This window comes from Ciconia boyciana, chromosome 11 (genome assembly GCF_034638445.1).
Source record: "Ciconia boyciana chromosome 11, ASM3463844v1, whole genome shotgun sequence".
Classification (NCBI taxonomy): Eukaryota; Metazoa; Chordata; class Aves; order Ciconiiformes; family Ciconiidae; genus Ciconia; species Ciconia boyciana.
The window spans coordinates 22,316-41,251 of NC_132944.1; the positions used below are offsets into that span (position 1 = coordinate 22,316).

Here is an 18,936-nt window from a genome sequence, read left to right on the forward strand (position 1 = left end):
ACGCGCGGAGCTGCCGGGACAAAGGACTCCCTGGAGCTCACACCGGCTCTAAACTCAACCCCAACAAGGCCGCTGGCTTGGCAGCCGGCACCGGCAGCAGCTCAGGCTCCGAGGGGCCGGCAAAGACAGCTTTGCAAGGCAAAGCGCCCGGGGCACATCACTGAGCCCGACCCGTTCCCTCTCTGCTCTCCTCCATGTCTGCGCATCGGCCACGGAAGGAGCAACTTGCCTTTCACATGGAAGGAAGATTAAAAGGTAAATGCTCCTTCCTCCCACTGACTTACCTGTGGGATTGCTCTCAGGCTCAAGGACAGGAAGAGGCCAAGACGTCGGGAAGCCGTCGACCTTGAGAGGATCTTAAGGAAAATGGCACGTGAATAAGCTCTTGCCTCATTGTCAATGGCTGTTCTTCCAAGAAGAGGGACACGGAGAACTCACCTGCAGGATGCCCCAAGGGCTCCAAACCAACATCCAGCCAAGAAGCTGGAGAACCGTTGGCACCACCCTCATCTAGAAGCAAGCACAGGTGAGAAACGTTTCCATTGCACGCTGGGATCCACTTCTGCCTTGGTGAACTGCAGGCACTGGAAGGGGGTCAGGGAACAACGTGGGAGCCAGACGTAGGTGGAGATTGCCAAAGCTGCAGAGGGGCCCGGTGTCCTCTTGGCTGGCTCCTTGCAGCTCTCCACACGCTCTTTCCAGGCCATGTGCAACGCCCCTCGCGGAGCGGATGGACCAACGTACGGCCCCTCGGGCTTTCTTACTGGGAGAGCTCTCACGCACACAGAGGAAGCCCACGCTAAAGCACGGGGAGGGGAAAACCCATCATCCACGCTTCTCGGGAAGAAGAGCCCGCTGGCCCGTGAAAGGCTGGCTGCACCAGCGCCGCCTGCTTACCTGCTCCCCGCGCTCGCCACGGAGCAGCCCAGGCAGCCCTGGCATGCAGGGCCACCAGGAGGAGGAGGACGAGGAGGAGGCGGCGGGCGGGGGCCATGGCCCCCTGCGCTCGCACCGTGCTGCTGCTGCTGCTGCTGCTGCAGTGGGGGCCGGGGGCTGAGCGGTCGGTGCTTATGGCCGGTGCGGCACTGTGGGGCTCTGTGACCTCAGAGCCCCGCTGTGACCTCACGGCCGGGCCGAGGCTGTGTGGGGACAGCTCTCAGGGCGCTCGTTGAGAGCCGCTGGAGCACAGCCGGGGGAGCTGCCCTCCCGGGGAGGGGAGCACGTCCCGTCGGGCGGCTCTGTCCGAGGGCTGGGACGCAGTCCCACCCGGGGCTGAGCCCACAGCTCTGCCCTGTTTTCCGGGCACTGTCACAGGGGCAGCGAGGAGCTCACAGTCCCCCAGAACAACAGGAAACCCCGGCCAAGGGATTTCTGACCTCCTCTGTGCTGTTAGCAACAGCTCCTAAGGCTGAAGAGTGAGCGATTTCAGTCTCGAGACAAGTGCAAGACGCCCTCCTGGAGGCAGCTTCCAGGCTGGAGCCCAGTTTGGCGCCTTGGGGGACCCCAGGGCTACCGAGTCACTGTTGTTTTATGGGAAAGATGAAGCCTTTACTTTTCCACTTCTTCTTCATGTGAAATGTAAGGGAATACTTTCTGTCAGGGTCCTCAAAGAGCAAAGTCAATCAATAAAACAGAAAAGAAATTCTCTGAAATTCTCTGACATGCAAAAGGAAACCTCGAGAGAGCACACGGTGGGCATATGCTGCCTGTCCAACCTAGTGGCCTTCTATGATGGAGTGAGTACATCAGTGGACAAGGGAAGAGCTAGGGAAGTCACCTCTCTGGGCTTCTGTAAGGCCTTTGACACGGTCCCCCCACAACATCCTTCTCTCTAAATTGGAGAGATACGGCTCTGATGGAGGGACTGTTCGGTAGATAAGGAGTTGGTTGGATGGTCGCCTCCGGTGGGTAGTGGTCAACGGCTCAATGTCCAGATGGAGATCAGTGACGAGCGGGGTCCCTCAGGGATCCGTACTGGGACCAGTACTGTCCCAATATCTTCATCAATGACATAGCACGACCGCGTGCACCCTCAGCAAGTTTGCAGACGACACCAAGCTGAGTGGTGCGGTTGACACGCCTGAGGGACGCGATGGCACCCAGAGGGACCTGGACAAGCTCGAGAAGTGGGCCCATGTGAACCTCGTGAGGTTCAGCAAGGCCAAGTGCCAGGTCCTGCACCTGGGTTGGGGCAAGCCCTGTGTCGTGGTTTAGCCCCAGCCGGCAGCTAAGCACCACGCAGCCGCTCGCTCACTTCCCCCCCGGTGGGATGGGGGAGAGAATCGGAAGAGCAAAAGTAAGAAAACTCGTGGGTTGAGATAAGAACAGTTTAATAATTGGAACAAAATAATAATAATTAATAATAATAATAATAATAATAATAATAATAATAATGAAGAATTATACTGAGAAGGAAAACAACGGGAGAGAGAGAGGAACAAAACCCAAGGGAGGGAAAAAAGGAAAAAAAAAAAAATTATACAACCGCTCACCACCCGCCGACCGACGCCCAGCCAGTCCCCGAGCAGCGATCGCTACCCCCCGGCCAACTCCCCCAGTTTATATACTGGGCATGACATCCTATGGTACGGAATAGCCCTTTGGTCAGTTCGGATCAACTATCCTGGCTGTGCCCCCTCCCATTTCTTGGGCACCTGGCAGAGCATGGGGAGCTGAAGGGAAAGAAAAAAAAAAAAGTCCTTGACCAATGTAAATACTGCTTAGCGACAGCCAAAACATCAGCGTGTTATCAATATTATTCTCATACTAAAATCCAAAGCACTGCACTATAGCAGCTACTAGGAAGAAAATTAACTCTATCCCAGCCGAAACCAGGACACCCTGGTATCAATACAGGCTGGGGGATGAAGGGATTGAGAGCAGCCCTGTGCCAAAGGACTTGGGAGTCCCGGTGGATGAAAAGCTGGACATGAGCCGGCAATGTGCGCTCGCAGCCCAGAAAGCCAACCGTACCCTGGGCTGCATCCAAAGCAGCGTCACCAGCAGGTCGAGGGAGGTGATCCTGCTCCTCTACTCCGCTCTGGTGAGACCCCACCTGGAGTACTGCGGCCAGCGCTGGAGTCCTCAGCACAGGAAAGACATGGACCTGTGGGAGCGGGTCCAGAGGAGAGCCACAAAAATGATCAGAGGGATGGAACACCTCTCCTGTGAAGAAAGGCTGGGAGAGTTGGGGTTGTTCAGCCTGGAGAAGAGAGGGCTCCGGGGAGACCTTCTTGCGGCCTTTTGATCCTTAAAGGGGGCCTACAAGAAAGATGGGGACAGAGTTTTTAGTTATCGCCCCTGTTGCGATAGGACAAGGGGCAATGGATTTAACCTAAAGGAGGTAGATTCAGACTAGATAGAAGGAAGACGTGTTTTATGCTGCGGGTGGTGAGGTTTATGCTGCGGGTGGTGGGCCCAGGTTGCCCAGAGAGGTGGGAGATGCCCCATCCCTGGAAACATTCAAGGCCAGGTTGGACAGGGCTCTGAGCAACCTGATCCAGTTGAAGGTGGGCCCTGCTCATTGCAGGGGGGCTGGACTAGGTGGCCTTTAAAGGTCCCTTCCAGCCCAACCCATTCTATGATTCCATGATTCTATACTTCACTCTGCCTTAGGCGTGAGACTCGGCAACCGGAGGTTTTAGATACACGTCTGGACACGCTGTAGCCTGCACAGCGGGAAGGGATCGATCAGAGCCTCGCTGCAGCGACGCTGGGCTTCACACCTTTTGTCATGGTTACTGCATCGCAGTAACCTCTTGTGGTAATGTGAATGTTTCTAGCTCTGTAGCCAGTGGAGCATGAGCAATGGTAGGACTATGTTTAAAACCCTGTGGTAAGCCAGTCCATGTAAATGGCAGTCCCTGCCAGCCGAAAGCAAATCTCTCCCTATCTGTCCCTGATACGGGGAGCCTAAAAACCGTATCCTTCATGGCAAGGCTTGTTCGTTCAGACAACGGACTGCATCCATCAGACGGGGAGCAGTGGCAGTGAGCAGTTCATTGGCGGTGTTGAGGGCTCTGTAACCTACGGCTAGTCACCACTCGCCATGAGGTTTCTCTACCGGCCACGCAGGAGAACTGTAGCGGGAAGGAGGCTTGAGCACGCTTCCCCGTTCTTCCAGCTCTTTTATCAGTTCAGGAACAGCCCGGATGGCATCGGAAGGCGACTTGTATTGTAGGGTAAAGGGGCAGGACCTGGACCTCGTGCTGATGACCTGTTGGCAACAGGTCACGGTCAGGGATGCGTTGATGCGAGGTAAACGGTGGGGCAGAGCGCGTGGTGCCCCTATTTCCCACTTTCCCCACGAGTCCCCACCCACGACTGACCCTTGAACGCATCCATACCTAACCTATGACGGGGACCTAGAAGTAAGGCCGGACTGTCCGTCCATTAGCTAGAATTACTTTAGCCCTGAGCAGGGTGGGGTAGTGACGTGCCATTGCCACCTACAAGAGAAACGATTTGCTCGCTAAGTCTTCCATCACCTCTCCTGCTCAGTGGTGACTGAGGGTGCTCCCCAGTTTCCCCTTTCTGCTTTCGTCTTTGCGCAGAGACAGGCTGGCGTTGGCTTTAGCTGAGGTTCTCCCCTGGTTTTCTCCCGTGGGCTGTGCAGTGGTAACTAGCATAAGACAGACATGGACCTGCTTGAGCGGGTCCAGAGCAGGGCCACAAAGATGATGAGGGGGCTGGAGCAGGAGTCAGTAGCTCAGGTGTGGAAAGTTAGGTCACCTGCATGCTGTCAACCAGTCTGTGACAAAGGGGGAAGAAAGACTGCAGTCCTGCTGTTCTCTCAACAGGAGGATGGCATCAACCCCAAAGTCGGTCTAGCCTAGGGTCCCTTGCCTGTGGGTGAAGCCCAAGATGGCACGGAAGAGCAAGGCGAGCATGGGATAATTCCCCCGCGTGCTCTCCCGTGCCCCTGCGATCTACAGCACCGATTTTGTGAGCAGCGGAGGGGCCTGGGGACCTCTTGGCTGGCTCCTTGCAGCTCTCCACACGCTCTTTCCAGGCCACGTGCAACGCCCCTCGCGGGGCGGACGGACCAGCGTACGGCCCCTCGGGGCTTTCTTACCGGGAGAGCTCTCCCTGGCACACAGAGGAAGCCCTCGCTGAAGCGCCGGGGGGAAACACCATCATCCACGCCCCTCGGGGAGCAGCGTTAAAACCCTCTCCCCCTCAACACTTTTACACCTTGTTGGCGATAGTGGCTGCCGTCTAAGCCAAGGCCTGAGAACTAACAACAGGCCCAGCCTCCCTTCAGTCCCAAAAGCCACGTGCTTCCTGTTGTACCCCCCAGCCTGCCTTATCGGTACCAATGAGCGGCCTTGGGGTTGGTCCCACGCAGACACTTGTGCGACAGCTCTCTTTAATAAAGCTCCCTCTTTATTTGGCGAGAAATGGCTGATCCCCGAAGCTGTCGGTGGGGGTTCTGTCAGCACATCCCCAACCCCTACCCTGGCGGGGCCGCCTTCAGCCCTCGCTGGCGCTCCGGACCAGCGGGCTTGTGGGGCGCGGGGCCGTTTTGGCTGGGGCTGAGGCTGGAGGGCGCTGGGCTGGTTCCGCCGCAGCAGGGCTTCCGTAGCTGGGCTCGGCGGGCACGGGGGCCGTTTTGGTTGGGGCTGAGGCTGGAGGGTGCCAGGCTGGTTCCGCCGCAGCAGGGCTTCCGTGGCCGGGCTCGGGGGGCGCGGTGGCCGTTTCGCTTGGGGCTGAGGCTGGAGGGCACCAGGCTGGCTCCGCCGCAGCAGGGCTTCCGTGGCCGGGGTCAGGGGGCACGGGGGCTGTTTCAGTTGCGGCTGAGGCTGGAGGGTGCTGGGCTGGTTCCGCCGCTGCAGGGCTTCGAGGGATGGGCTCGGGGGGCGCGGGGGCCGTGGGGACAGCGGGCGCTCCGGTTTTTCAGGCAGGAGCGGCGGCTGCTGGCGTTGGGTCCGGCTCGCAGGGGTGCCGGGGCGGCTGGTCCGGCTGTCCGGGCGCGAGGGCCACACGCCGCTTTCCGGCTGGGCTCCTGAAGCTGCAGAGAGGCGCCTGTGGAGAGAGGAGGCTGCTGAGGCCCTCGGCTGCAGATGGGACACAGGGCCTCTCCTCCGCAGCACGGCCCAGAGCTGGCACGGCTCCCCAGCACGGGCTGAGCTGCCGGCACACCCTGGCCGAGGTGGGCACCTGCCCCTCATGGCACCACCGAGCAGGGGCGTTCCTCTGGGCAGGTTCAGCGGTCAGGAGCAGGCGCTAGTGCGCGTCTCGCTTTCTGGGGCAATCTCAGGCCCCGCTCCTTCTGTTCCTGACCTTGCTGTGCCTATGCCTGTCGCTCCTGGGGGCTGCTCTTGTCCAGGCAGGGGCAGCTGGAGCTAACACTGCCTGCAGTCAGAGCGGGCTCCCGAGAAGGCGGCCCAGGAGTTAAGAGGCCAATTAAAGCACCTGACAGCAGCAGAAAGCTCAGCAGAGATCTTTGGCCAACCACAAACTCGGCACTCCACAGCAGCCTGACTAGAAATGCTTCGTGGCTCCGAGCAAGCCACCGAAGGGAGCAGTGTGGGGGCAAAATCCACGACTCACTGTTTGCTCTTCCGCCGCTGGATCACGACACAGCACAACAGTATCGCAAGTGGCAGGGAAACCACGGTTGCTGCTGTGCCTATCATACAGCGCCTTCGCACGTCTTGGGGACAGAAAAGACTTGTGACGCTCTGGGGCTTGTAACCACTCGTGGTTGTCTTGCCGACCACATCTGGAGGAGCAATTCGGGACGTTAGTCCGTCCTGTGCACCACAGCTAAGCTTGCAGCACACGTTTGCTATGGCCAGGAAGTTCTCTGTTTCCCCCCCGTGCTGGTGCCTGGAGGCACGCTCCCACCCTTTGGGACAGGTTGTCCCACCGAACAAAACTCAGAAGGGCCAGAAGGAGAGCACGGGGGGGGAGCGCAGCTGCTTGACCAGTCGCTCCTTCGAGGCACACGGACAAAACCCATCCCTGCAGCAGGCAGTGCCGCCCCCAACTCTCCCTCCCCCCGGGCCAGCTCCCACACCCCGAGGGGACGGAGTCAGGCCTTCTCGAGAGACACCTGAGCCTTGCTCTCCCCTTCTGCCTTTTCTCCAGCATGGGCACCGCTTGCAGGTGCTCCCAGGGTTCGGGACGTGTCTGCCACCTAGGGACCCCAGCAAGACTGCTCAGTACCTGAGTCTGTTCGAATAAATTCATATACGTGGCCGTGGCTCTCTTCTCCGGGCTTTGACCGCACTGGCAAAAAGCAGAGACGACAGGTAAAGCCTCAGCACGGCTCAGGCACAGAGGATGCAGGAGGACGGGGAGGTTCCCTCTAAGCCCCTGCCCAATCTGGGAGTCAGGGCATCGCTCTGGAGCTCAGCTCACGGGAGGGATCCCGCTCTCTGCTGCTCTTGTGCCTTGGGCCTCTAGGGACTCACGGCAAGCTCTGGGATGCTGCTACAGCGGGAGGTACGGTCGTGCGAGAGTCACATTTCCCATCATCTGTGGAACGTGGTCCAGGTGCCTCGACCCCAAAACACTTTCAGCTTTGGCTGCTGACGTGCCGTGCAAGAGCGGGCGCTGGGGCAAGAGCCCGCTGACGCGCAGCGATCCTGATGGGTGACACCGGCTGACCACGGGACAGCAATTACCGGCTTCCAGCATTAGGAGAGGGCAGCCAGCGTTGCCTGGGACCTCGCTCCTGCCTGGAACCGGCCCGGGGCAAGCAGTGCTGCGTGTGAGCTGAACACGAGTTCAGCACACGCCAGGCCCCCAAATGTGCCTACGGACGTCTGCACAAGCCACCTCTGAGCCGTACCGGTAAAAGGGCGCCGCAGCTGCCCCTGGCACTCGGCTTGAACCACAACTGGCAGCAGAGGCTCTGCACCATCTCTGTGGCTCGCCAGCACCTGCGGGGCGTGAAACCCGGCATCGCTGCTGCGAGGCTCTGATCGATCCCTTCCCGCTGCGCAGGCTACAGCGTGTCCAGACGTGTATGTACGACCTCCGGGTACCGAGTCTCACGGCTAAGGCCGAGTGAAATATACCCACCGTGTCCTCTCTCCAGTTGCTCCAGCATTTGTCTTGGGACTTCAAATGGCTCCGGGGACTTTTTTCCTTCTTCAGCTTGGTACTTTGCTCTTGGAGGACCTTAACGGAAAGGATTTGGCTCAATTTCACATGAATAAATTAGAGAAAAACCAGCGCGCAGCCTGTGAGGTCAGCAGAGACAGACTACTCACCCCTGCGACGCCAGCCGGGCTGTGGCGCGGCATCCAGCCGAGGAGCTGCAAAAGTCCTCCCTACGGGCACATCTGTAACTAAACACCCAGAGGAGCTTCCGTCACCTACTGTGATCTACATCGGCAGAACTGAGGCGCAGAAGCGGTGAGGGGATCGCGCAGGGAGAGGGTGCACACGTAGAAGCGGCCGGCTTCTGGCTGCCCCTCGGGCTGTGAGCTGGCAGCTCTCCAAGGGAGGAAAAAGCCACGACGTACCCATGCCATCTCCCGGAGGCTCAGTCCTGGAACCCAGCCGGGAAGCTGGAGCACCTTCGCCTACGGGCACGGCTGCAAAGAAGCACAGGACGGAACAGCTCCCGTGACACAGTTCAAGATACTTCTTCCGATCGGAATTTGATTTGACTTCCGATTTGAATTGCACTCACTGAGTGCAATTCAAAGACGGGATTACTCCACGGCACTCGTGTCTCCCTTCCACTCCGGAGCGCGGTGCAACGCACCACGCGCGGAGCTGCCGGGACAAAGGACTCCCTGGAGCTCACACCGGCTCTAAACTCAACCCCAACAAGGCCGCTGGCTTGGCAGCCGGCACCGGCAGCAGCTCAGGCTCCGAGGGGCCGGCAAAGACAGCTTTGCAAGGCAAAGCGCCCCGGGGCACATCACTGAGCCCGACCCGTTCCCTCTCTGCTCTCCTCCATGTCTGCGCATCGGCCACGGAAGGAGCAACTTGCCTTTCACATGGAAGGAAGATTAAAAGGTAAATGCTCCTTCCTCCCACTGACTTACCTGTGGGATTGCTCTCAGGCTCGAGGACAGGAAGAGGCCAAGACGTCGGGAAGCCGTCGACCTTGAGAGGATCTTAAGGAAAATGGCACGTGAATAAGCTCTTGCCTCATTGTCAATGTCTATTCTTCCAAGAAAAGGGACACGGAGAACTCACCTGCAGGATGCCCCAAGGGCTCCAAACCAACATCCAGCCAAGAAGCTGGAGAACCGTTGCCACCACCCTCATCTAGAAGCAAGCACAGGTGAGAAACGTTTCCGTTGCACGCTGGGATCCACTTCTGCCTTGGTGAACTGCAGGCACTGGAAGGGGGTCAGCGAACAACGTGGGAGCCAGACGTAGGTGGAGATTGCCAAAGCTGCAGAGGGGCCCGGTGACCTCTTGGCTGGCTCCTTGCAGCTCTCCACACACTCTTTCCAGGCCACGTGCAACACCCCTCGCGGAGCGGATGGACCAACGTACGGCCCCTCGGGGCTTTCTTACTGGGAGAGCTCTCACGCACACAGAGGAAGCCCACGCTAAAGCACGGGGAGGGGAAAACCCATCATCCACGCTTCTCGGGGAGAAGAGCCCGCTGGCCCGTGAAAGGCTGGCTGCACCAGCGCCGCCCGCTTACCTGCTCCCCGCGCTCGCCACGGAGCAGCCCAGGCAGCCCTGGCATGCAGGGCCACCAGGAGGAGGAGGACGAGGAGGAGGCGGCAGGCGGGGGCCATGGCCCTCTGCGCTCGCACCATGCTGCTGCTGCTGCTGCTGCTGCTGCTGCTGCAGTGGGGGCCGGGGGCTGAGCGGTCGGTGCTTATGGCCGGTGCGGCACTGTGGGGCTCTGTGACCTCAGAGCCCCACTGTGACCTCACGGCCGGGCCGAGGCTGTGTGGGGACAGCTCTCAGGGCGCTCGTTGAGAGCCGCTGGAGCACAGCCAGGGGAGCTGCCCTCCCGGGGAGGGGAGCACGTCCCATCGGGCGGCTCTGTCCGAGGGCTGGGACGCAGTCCCACCCGGGGCTGAGCCCACAGCTCTGCCCTGTTTTCCGGGCACTGTCACAGGGGCAGCGAGGAGCTCACAGTCCCCCAGAACAACAGGAAACCCCGGCCAAGGGATTTCTGACCTCCTCGGGTGCTGTTAGCAACAGCTCCTGAGGCTGAAGAGTGAGTGATTTCAGTCTCGAGACAAGTGCAAGACGCCCTCCTGGAGGCAGCTTCCAGGCTGGAGCCCAGTTTGGCGCCTTGGGGGACCCCAGGGCTACCGAGTCACTTTTGTTTTATGGGAAAGATGAAGCCTTTACTTTTCCATTTCTTCTTCATGTGAAATGTAAGGGAATACTTTCTGTCAGGGTCCTCAAAGAGCAAAGTCAATCAATAAAACAGAAAAGAAATTCTCTGAAATTCTCTGACATGCAAAAGGAAACCTCGAGAGAGCACACGGTGGGCATATGCTGCCTGTCCAACCTAGTGGCCTTCTATGATGGAGTGAGTACATCAGTGGACAAGGGAAGAGCTAGGGAAGTCACCTCTCTGTAAGGCCTTTGACACGGTCCCCCCACAACATCCTTCTCTCTAAATTGGAGAGATACGGCTCTGATGGAGGGACTGTTCGGTAGATAAGGAGTTGGTTGGATGGTCGCCTCTGGTGGGTAGTGGTCAACGGCTCAATGTCCAGATGGAGATCAGTGACGAGCGGGGTCCCTCAGGGATCCGTACTGGGACCAGTACTGTCCCAATATCTTCATCAATGACATAGCACGATCGCGTGCACCCTCAGCAAGTTTGCAGACGACACCAAGCTGAGTGGTGCGGTTGACACGCCTGAGGGACGCGATGGCACCCAGAGGGACCTGGACAAGCTTGAGAAGTGGGCCCATGTGAACCTCGTGAGGTTCAGCAAGGCCAAGTGCCAGGTCCTGCACCTGGGTTGGGGCAAGCCCTGTGTCGTGGTTTAGCCCCAGCCGGCAGCTAAGCACCACGCAGCCGCTCGCTCACTTCCCCCCCGGTGGGATGGGGGAGAGAATCGGAAGAGCAAAAGTAAGAAAACTCGTGGGTTGAGATAAGAACAGTTTAATAATTGGAACAAAATAACAACAACAACAACAACAATAATAATAATAATAATAATAATAATAATAATAATAATGATGATGATGAATTATAATGAGAAGGAAAACAACGGGAGAGAGAGAGGAACAAAACCCAAGGGAGGGAAAAAAGAAAAAAAAAATAAATTATACAACCGCTCACCACCCGCTGACCGACGCCCAGCCAGTCCCCGAGCAGCGATCGCTACCCCCTGGCCAACTCCCCCAGTTTATATACTGGGCATGACATCCTATGGTACGGAATAGCCCTTTGGTCAGTTCGGATCAACTATCCTGGCTGTGCCCCCTCCCATTTCTTGGGCACCTGGCAGAGCATGGGGAGCTGAAGGGAAAGAAAAAAAAAAAAGTCCTTGACCAATGTAAATACTGCTTAGCGACAGCCAAAACATCAGCGTGTTATCAATATTATTCTCATACTAAAATCCAAAGCACTGCACTATAGCAGCTACTAGGAAGAAAATTAACTCTATCCCAGCCGAAACCAGGACACCCTGGTATCAATACAGGCTGGGGGATGAAGGGATTGAGAGCAGCCCTGTGCCAAAGGACTTGGGAGTCCCGGTGGATGAAAAGCTGGACATGAGCCGGCAATGTGCGCTCGCAGCCCAGAAAGCCAACCGTACCCTGGGCTGCATCCAAAGCAGCGTCGCCAGCAGGTCGAGGGAGGTGATCCTGCTCCTCTACTCCGCTCTGGTGAGACCCCACCTGGAGTACTGCGGCCAGCGCTGGAGTCCTCAGCACAGGAAAGACATGGACCTGTGGGAGCGGGTCCAGAGGAGAGCCACAAAAATGATCAGAGGGATGGAACACCTCTCCTGTGAAGAAAGGCTGGGAGAGTTGGGGTTGTTCAGCCTGGAGAAGAGAGGGCTCCGGGGAGACCTTCTTGCGGCCTTTTGATCCTTAAAGGGGGCCTACAAGAAAGATGGGGACAGAGTTTTTAGTTATCGCCCCTGTTGCGATAGGACAAGGGGCAATGGATTTAACCTAAAGGAGGTAGATTCAGACTAGATAGAAGGAAGACGTGTTTTATGCTGCGGGTGGTGAGGTTTATGCTGCGGGTGGTGGGCCCAGGTTGCCCAGAGAGGTGGGAGATGCCCCATCCCTGGAAACATTCAAGGCCAGGTTGGACAGGGCTCTGAGCAACCTGATCCAGTTGAAGGTGGGCCCTGCTCATTGCAGGGGGGCTGGACTAGGTGGCCTTTAAAGGTCCCTTCCAGCCCAACCCATTCTATGATTCCATGATTCTATACTTCACTCTGCCTTAGGCGTGAGACTCGGCAACCGGAGGTTTTAGATACACGTCTGGACACGCTGTAGCCTGCACAGCGGGAAGGGATCGATCAGAGCCTCGCTGCAGCGACGCTGGGCTTCACACCTTTTGTCATGGTTACTGCATCGCAGTAACCTCTTGTGGTAATGTGAATGTTTCTAGCTCTGTAGCCAGTGGAGCATGAGCAATGGTAGGACTATGTTTAAAACCCTGTGGTAAGCCAGTCCATGTAAATGGCAGTCCCTGCCAGCCGAAAGCAAACCTCTTCCTATCTGTCCCTGATACGGGGAGCCTAAAAACCGTATCCTTCATGGCAAGGCTTGTTCGTTCAGACAACGGACTGCATCCATCAGACGGGGAGCAGTGGCAGTGAGCAGTTCATTGGCGGTGTTGAGGGCTCTGTAACCTACGGCTAGTCACCACTCGCCATGAGGTTTCTCTACCGGCCACGCAGGAGAACTGTAGCGGGAAGGAGGCTTGAGCACGCTTCCCCGTTCTTCCAGCTCTTTTATCAGTTCAGGAACAGCCCGGGTGGCATCGGAAGGTGACTTGTATTGTAGGGTAAAGGGGCAGGACCTGGACCTCGTGCTGATGACCTGTTGGCAACAGGTCACGGTCAGGGATGCGTTGATGCGAGGTAAACGGTGGGGCAGAGCGCGTGGTGCCCCTATTTCCCACTTTCCCCACGAGTCCCCACCCACGACTGACCCTTGAACGCATCCATACCTAACCTACGACGGGGACCTAGAAGTAAGGCCGGACTGTCCGTCCATTAGCTAGAATTACTTTAGCCCTGAGCAGGGTGGGGTAGTGACGTGCCATTGCCACCTACAAGAGAAACGATTTGCTCGCTAAGTCTTCCATCACCTCTCCTGCTCAGTGGTGACTGAGGGTGCTCCCCAGTTTCCCCTTTCTGCTTTCGTCTTTTGCGCAGAGACAGGCTGGCGTTGGCTTTAGCTGAGGTTCTCCCCTGGTTTTCTCCCGTGGGCTGTGCAGTGGTAACTAGCATAAGACAGACATGGACCTGCTTGAGCGGGTCCAGAGCAGGGCCACAAAGATGATGAGGGGGCTGGAGCAGGAGTCAGTAGCTCAGGTGTGGAAAGTTAGGTCACCTGCATGCTGTCCACCAGTCTGTGACAAAAGGGGGGGAAGAAAGACTGCAGTCCTGCTGTTCTCTCAACAGGAGGATGGCATCAACCCCAAAGTCGGTCTAGCCTAGGGTCCCTTGCCTGTGGGTGAAGCCCAAGATGGCACGGAAGAGCAAGGCGAGCATGGGATAATTCCCCCGCGTGCTCTCCCGTGCCCCTGCGATCTACAGCACCGATTTTGTGAGCAGCGGAGGGGCCTGGGGACCTCTTGGCTGGCTCCTTGCAGCTCTCCACACACTCTTTCCAGGCCACGTGCAACACCCCTCGCGGAGCGGATGGACCAACGTACGGCCCCTCGGGGCTTTCTTACCGGGAGAGCTCTCCCTGGCACACAGAGGAAGCCCTCGCTGAAGCGCCGGAGGGAAACACCATCATCCACGCCCCTCAGGGAGCAGCGTTAAAACCCTCTCCCCCTCAACACTTTTACACCTTGTTGGCAATAGTGGCTGCCATCTAAGCCAAGGCCTGAGAACTAACAACAGGCCCAGCCTCCCTTCAGTCCCAAAAGCCACGTGCTTCCTGTTGTACCCCCCAGCCTGCCTTATCGGTACTAATGAGCGGCCTTGGGGTTGGTCCCACGCAGACATTTGTGCGACAGCTCTCTTTAATAAAGCTCCCTCTTTATTTGGCGAGAAATGGCTGATCCCCGAAGCTGTCGGTGGGGGTTCTGTCAGCACATCCCCAACCCCTACCCTGGCGGGGCCGCCTTCAGCCCTCGCTGGCGCTCCGGACCAGCGGGCTTGTGGGGCGCGGGGGCCGTTTTGCTTGGGGCTGAGGCTGGAGGGCGCCAGGCTGGTTCCGCCGCTGCAGGGCTTCCGTGGTTGGGCTCAGCGCGCACGGGGGCCGTTCTGGTTGGGGCTAAGGCTGGAGGGCACCGGGCTGGCTCCGCCGCTGCAGGGCTTCCGTGGTTGGGCTCGGGGGGCGCGGTGGCCGTTTCGCTTGGGGCTGAGGCTGGAGGGCACCAGGCGGGCTCCGCCGCAGCAGGGCTTCCGTGGCCGGGGTCAGGGGGCACGGGGGCTGTTTCGGTTGCGGCTGAGGCTGGAGGGCGCTGGTCTGGTTCCGCCGCTGCAGGGCTTCGAGGGATGGGCTCGGGGGGCGCGGGGGCCGTGGGGACAGCGGGCGCTCCGGTTTTTCAGGCAGGAGCGGCGGCTGCTGGCGTTGGGTCCGGCTCGCAGGGGTGCCGGGGCGGCTGGTCCGGCTGTCCGGGCGCGAGGGCCACACGCCGCTTTCCGGCTGGGCTCCTGAAGCTGCAGAGAGGCGCCTGTGGAGAGAGGAGGCTGCTGAGGCCCTCGGCTGCAGATGGGACACAGGGCCTCTCCTCCGCAGCACGGCCCAGAGCTGGCACGGCTCCCCAGCACGGGCTGAGCTGCCGGCACACCCTGGCCGAGGTGGGCACCTGCCCCTCATGGCACCACCGAGCAGGGGCGTTCCTCTGGGCAGGTTCAGCGGTCAGGAGCAGGCGCTAGTGCGCGTCTCGCTTTCTGGGGCAATCTCAGGCCCCGCTCCTTCTGTTCCTGACCTTGCTGTGCCTATGCCTGTCGCTCCTGGGGGCTGCTCTTGTCCAGGCAGGGGCAGCTGGAGCTAACACTGCCTGCAGTCAGAGCGGGCTCCCGAGAAGGCGGCCCAGGAGTTAAGAGGCCAATTAAAGCACCTGACAGCAGCAGAAAGCTCAGCAGAGATCTTTGGCCAACCACAAACTCGGCACTCCACAGCAGCCTGACTAGAAATGCTTCGTGGCTCCGAGCAAGCCACCGAAGGGAGCAGTGTGGGGGCAAAAATCCACGACTCACTGTTTGCTCTTCCGCCGCTGGATCACGACACAGCACAACAGTATCGCAAGTGGCAGGGAAACCACGGTTGCTGCTGTGCCTATCATACAGCGCCTTCGCACGTCTTGGGGACAGAAAAGACTTGTGACGCTCTGGGGCTTGTAACCACTCGTGGTTGTCTTGCCGACCACATCTGGAGGAGCAATTCGGGACGTTAGTCCGTCCTGTGCACCACAGCTAAGCTTGCAGCACACGTTTGCTATGGCCAGGAAGTTCTCTGTTTCCCCCCCGTGCTGGTGCCTGGAGGCACGCTCCCACCCTTTGGGACAGGTTGTCCCACCGAACAAAACTCAGAAGGGCCAGAAGGAGAGCACGGGGGGGGAGCGCAGCTGCTTGACCAGTCGCTCCTTCGAGGCACACGGACAAAACCCATCCCTGCAGCAGGCAGTGCCGCCCCCAACTCTCCCTCCCCCCGGGCCAGCTCCCACACCCCGAGGGGACGGAGTCAGGCCTTCTCGAGAGACACCTGAGCCTTGCTCTCCCCTTCTGCCTTTTCTCCAGCATGGGCACCGCTTGCAGGTGCTCCCAGGGTTCGGGACGTGTCTGCCACCTAGGGACCCCAGCAAGACTGCTCAGTACCTGAGTCTGTTCGAATAAATTCATATACGTGGCCGTGGCTCTCTTCTCCGGGCTTTGACCGCACTGGCAAAAAGCAGAGACGACAGGTAAAGCCTCAGCACGGCTCAGGCACAGAGGATGCAGGAGGACGGGGAGGTTCCCTCTAAGCCCCTGCCCAATCTGGGAGTCAGGGCATCGCTCTGGAGCTCAGCTCACGGGAGGGATCCCGCTCTGTGCTGCTCTTGTGCCTTGGGCCTCTAGGGACTCACGGCAAGCTCTGGGATGCTGCTACAGCGGGAGGTACGGTCGTGCGAGAGTCACATTTCCCATCATCTGCGGAACGTGGTCCAGGTGCCTCGACCCCAAAACACTTTCAGCTTTGGCTGCTGACGTGCCGTGCAAGAGCGGGCGCTGGGGCAAGAGCCCGCTGACGCGCAGCGATCCTGATGGGTGACACCGGCTGACCACGGGACAGCAATTACCGGCTTCCAGCATTAGGAGAGGGCAGCCAGCGTTGCCTGGGACCTCGCTCCTGCCTGGAACCGGCCCGGGGCAAGCAGTGCTGCGTGTGAGCTGAACACGAGTTCAGCACACGCCAGGCCCCCAAATGTGCCTACGGACGTCTGCACAAGCCACCTCTGAGCCGTACCGGTAAAACGGGGGCCGCAGCTGCCCCTGGCACTCGGCTTGAACCACAACTGGCAGCAGAGGCTCTGCACCATCTCTGTGGCTCGCCAGCACCTGCGGGGCGTGAAACCCGGCATCGCTGCTGCGAGGCTCTGATCGATCCCTTCCCGCTGCGCAGGCTACAGCGTGTCCAGACGTGTATGTACGACCTCCGGGTACCGAGTCTCACGGCTAAGGCCGAGTGAAATATACCCACCGTGTCCTCTCTCCAGTTGCTCCAGCATTTGTCTTGGGACTTCAAATGGCTCCGGGGACTTTTTTCCTTCTTCAGCTTGGTACTTTGCTCTTGGAGGACCTTAACGGAAAGGATTTGGCTCAATTTCACATGAATAAATTAGAGAAAACCAGCGCGCAGCCTGTGAGGTCAGCAGAGACAGACTACTCACCCCTGCGACGCCAGCCGGGCTGTGGCGCGGCATCCAGCCGAGGAGCTGCAAAAGTCCTCCCTACGGGCACATCTGTAACTAAACACCCAGAGGAGCTTCCGTCACCTACTGTGATCTACATCGGCAGAACTGAGGCGCAGAAGCGGTGAGGGGATCGCGCAGGGAGAGGGTGCACACGTAGAAGCGGCCGGCTTCTGGCTGCCCCTCGGGCTGTGAGCTGGCAGCTCTCCAAGGGAGGAAAAAGCCACGACGTACCCATGCCATCTCCCGGAGGCTCAGTCCTGGAACCCAGCCGGGAAGCTGGAGCACCTTCGCCTACGGGCACGGCTGCAAAGAAGCACAGGACGGAACAGCTCCCGTGACACAGTTCAAGATACTTCTTCCGATCGGAATTTGATTTGACTTCCGATTTGAATTGCACTCACTGAGTGCAATTCAAAGACGGGATTACTCCACGGCACTCGTGTCTCCCTTCCACTCCGGAGCGCGGTGCAACGCACCACGCGCGGAGCTGCCGGGACAAAGGACTCCCTGGAGCTCACACCGGCTCTAAACTCAACCCCAACAAGGCCGCTGGCTTGGCAGCCGGCACCGGCAGCAGCTCAGGCTCCGAGGGGCCGGCAAAGACAGCTTTGCAAGGCAAAGCGCCCGGGGCACATCACTGAGCCCGACCCGTTCCCTCTCTGCTCTCCTCCATGTCTGCGCATCGGCCACGGAAGGAGCAACTTGCCTTTCACATGGAAGGAAGATTAAAAGGTAAATGCTCCTTCCTCCCACTGACTTACCTGTGGGATTGCTCTCAGGCTCGAGGACAGGAAGAGGCCAAGACGTCGGGAAGCCGTCGACCTTGAGAGGATCTTAAGGAAAATGGCACGTGAATAAGCTCTTGCCTCATTGTCAATGTCTATTCTTCCAAGAAAAGGGACACGGAGAACTCACCTGCAGGATGCCCCAAGGGCTCCAAACCAACATCCAGCCAAGAAGCTGGAGAACCGTTGCCACCACCCTCATCTAGAAGCAAGCACAGGTGAGAAACGTTTCCGTTGCACGCTGGGATCCACTTCTGCCTTGGTGAACTGCAGGCACTGGAAGGGGGTCAGCGAACAACGTGGGAGCCAGACGTAGGTGGAGATTGCCAAAGCTGCAGAGGGGCCCGGTGACCTCTTGGCTGGCTCCTTGCAGCTCTCCACACACTCTTTCCAGGCCACGTGCAACACCCCTCGCGGAGCGGATGGACCAACGTACGGCCCCTCGGGGCTTTCTTACCGGGAGAGCTCTCCCTGGCACACAGAGGAAGCCCTCGCTGAAGCGCCGGAGGGAAACACCATCATCCACGCTTCTCGGGGAGAAGAGCCCGCTGGCCCGTGAAAGGCTGGCTGCACCAGCGCCGCCCGCTTACCTGCTCCCCGCGCTCGCCACGGAGCAGCCCAGGCAGCCCTGGCATGCAGGGCCACCAGGAGGAGGAGGACGAGGAGGAGGCGGCAGGCGGGGGCCATGGCCCTCTGCGCTCGCACCATGCTGCTGCTGCTGCTGCTGCTGCTGCTGCTGCAGTGGGGGCCGGGGGCTGAGCGGTCGGTGCTTATGGCCGGTGCGGCACTGTGGGGCTCTGTGACCTCAGAGCCCCACTGTGACCTCACGGCCGGGCCGAGGCTGTGTGGGGACAGCTCTCAGGGCGCTCGTTGAGAGCCGCTGGAGCACAGCCAGGGGAGCTGCCCTCCCGGGGAGGGGAGCACGTCCCATCGGGCGGCTCTGTCCGAGGGCTGGGACGCAGTCCCACCCGGGGCTGAGCCCACAGCTCTGCCCTGTTTTCCGGGCACTGTCACAGGGGCAGCGAGGAGCTCACAGTCCCCCAGAACAACAGGAAACCCCGGCCAAGGGATTTCTGACCTCCTCGGGTGCTGTTAGCAACAGCTCCTGAGGCTGAAGAGTGAGTGATTTCAGTCTCGAGACAAGTGCAAGACGCC

The 18,936-nt window shown here is 59.2% G+C and overlaps 1 protein-coding gene across 1 annotated transcript; it reads right to left on the reverse strand.

Annotated features, from left to right (window-relative positions):
* Positions 1–5,890: 5,890 nt before the first annotated feature.
* On the reverse strand, positions 5,891–18,299 carry LOC140658151 (uncharacterized). The gene is made up of 15 exons (XM_072876180.1): positions 18,239–18,299; positions 17,912–17,983; positions 17,758–17,829; positions 17,228–17,299; positions 16,973–17,050; positions 16,783–16,881; positions 15,921–15,983; positions 15,303–15,474; positions 14,205–14,773; positions 9,163–9,234; positions 9,009–9,080; positions 8,478–8,549; positions 8,223–8,300; positions 8,032–8,120; positions 5,891–6,024 (listed from the first exon to the last, which is right to left on the reverse strand). Exons 4-9 carry the CDS (start codon positions 17,229–17,231, stop codon positions 14,371–14,373), a joined length of 819 nt encoding a protein of 272 aa, XP_072732281.1. The 5' UTR covers positions 17,232–17,299; positions 17,758–17,829; positions 17,912–17,983; positions 18,239–18,299; the 3' UTR covers positions 5,891–6,024; positions 8,032–8,120; positions 8,223–8,300; positions 8,478–8,549; positions 9,009–9,080; positions 9,163–9,234; positions 14,205–14,370.
* Positions 18,300–18,936: the final 637 nt, after the last annotated feature.

Coding starts and splice junctions, on each gene's coding strand:
- LOC140658151 (XM_072876180.1), bottom strand. Junction 15,984..16,782: donor GCAACTGGAGAGAGGACACG/GTGGGTATATTT, acceptor GCTTTTTGCCAG/TGCGGTCAAAGCCCGGAGAA. Junction 14,774..15,302: donor CAGCGGCGGAAGAGCAAACA/GTGAGTCGTGGA, acceptor CTCTCTCCACAG/GCGCCTCTCTGCAGCTTCAG.